At 51.4% G+C, this 718-nt stretch overlaps 1 protein-coding gene across 1 annotated transcript; it reads right to left on the bottom strand.

Moving 5' to 3' along the window:
* Positions 1 to 44: 44 nt before the first annotated feature.
* On the bottom strand, positions 45 to 697 carry LOC107125394 (NXPE family member 1-like; the record flags this gene model as incomplete). Its single annotated transcript, XM_015428823.1, has 1 exon — positions 45 to 697. A coding segment is annotated over exon 1 (653 nt), but the record flags the coding sequence as incomplete, so codon positions are not given.
* Positions 698 to 718: the final 21 nt, after the last annotated feature.

Genomic DNA, 718 nt, shown 5'->3' with positions numbered 1-718 from the left:
TCCCAAACCAGAGCTGGCAACCCGAATTACAGAACCGTGAATACCTGTGAAAAAGACTACGTTCCAAGGCCGTGAGGTAGGACACTGGTTTGTTGTTGGACTTTAGGTGGATGAAAGCTTCGCACGGCACAGCCTTCGGCTTAACACAGTAGAAGGCCTCTTGGTCCCTCTCGTCGAGATACTCGCACAGCTCCTCCTTGGTGGTGATATTGAAGCCACACGGGGTGAAGACGGCTGCGGTTCCGTTCAGAAACCTGCCAGTGAATGCTATTTTCTCATACCCCTTCTTCCTGGTGGCCCATATAGCGGAAACGCCTTCGCTAGGGTGGATGAGCAAGATGGAAACTCTGACATCCCCTTCCCAAAATAAAGTGAAATTCACCAGGTACGTCCCGTTCCGATAGTCTTCTATGCGGCCAGAAGCTCCAGCTTTGAGACTGGATGAGTAGACCCTGGCTCTTAAGAAGTCCCCTCCATACGCCTTCCTCTTCCCCAAATGATCGTACACATCCAGCCGGACCATCAAGTGATCCCCGACACAATAAGAGTCCTTGCGGTTGAGTAGAGTGGCCTTGCTGTTTTTGGCACTGGTGGTGGTGCTCATGTTCCTGAAAGTGACATTGGGCATCCACTGGTCCAGTTTCTTAAGGATCTCTCCTATTTCTTGCTCCTTTCCTCTCTGCTGCACTCTGGCCATAGACAGGTCACTTTTGTCCCC

The sequence above is a fragment of the Gekko japonicus genome, unplaced genomic scaffold, assembly GCF_001447785.1.
Source record: "Gekko japonicus isolate JY-2015 unplaced genomic scaffold, Gekko_japonicus_V1.1 scaffold61736, whole genome shotgun sequence".
NCBI lineage: Eukaryota > Metazoa > Chordata > Lepidosauria > Squamata > Gekkonidae > Gekko > Gekko japonicus.
This window is presented reverse-complemented; position numbering and strand designations above follow the sequence as displayed.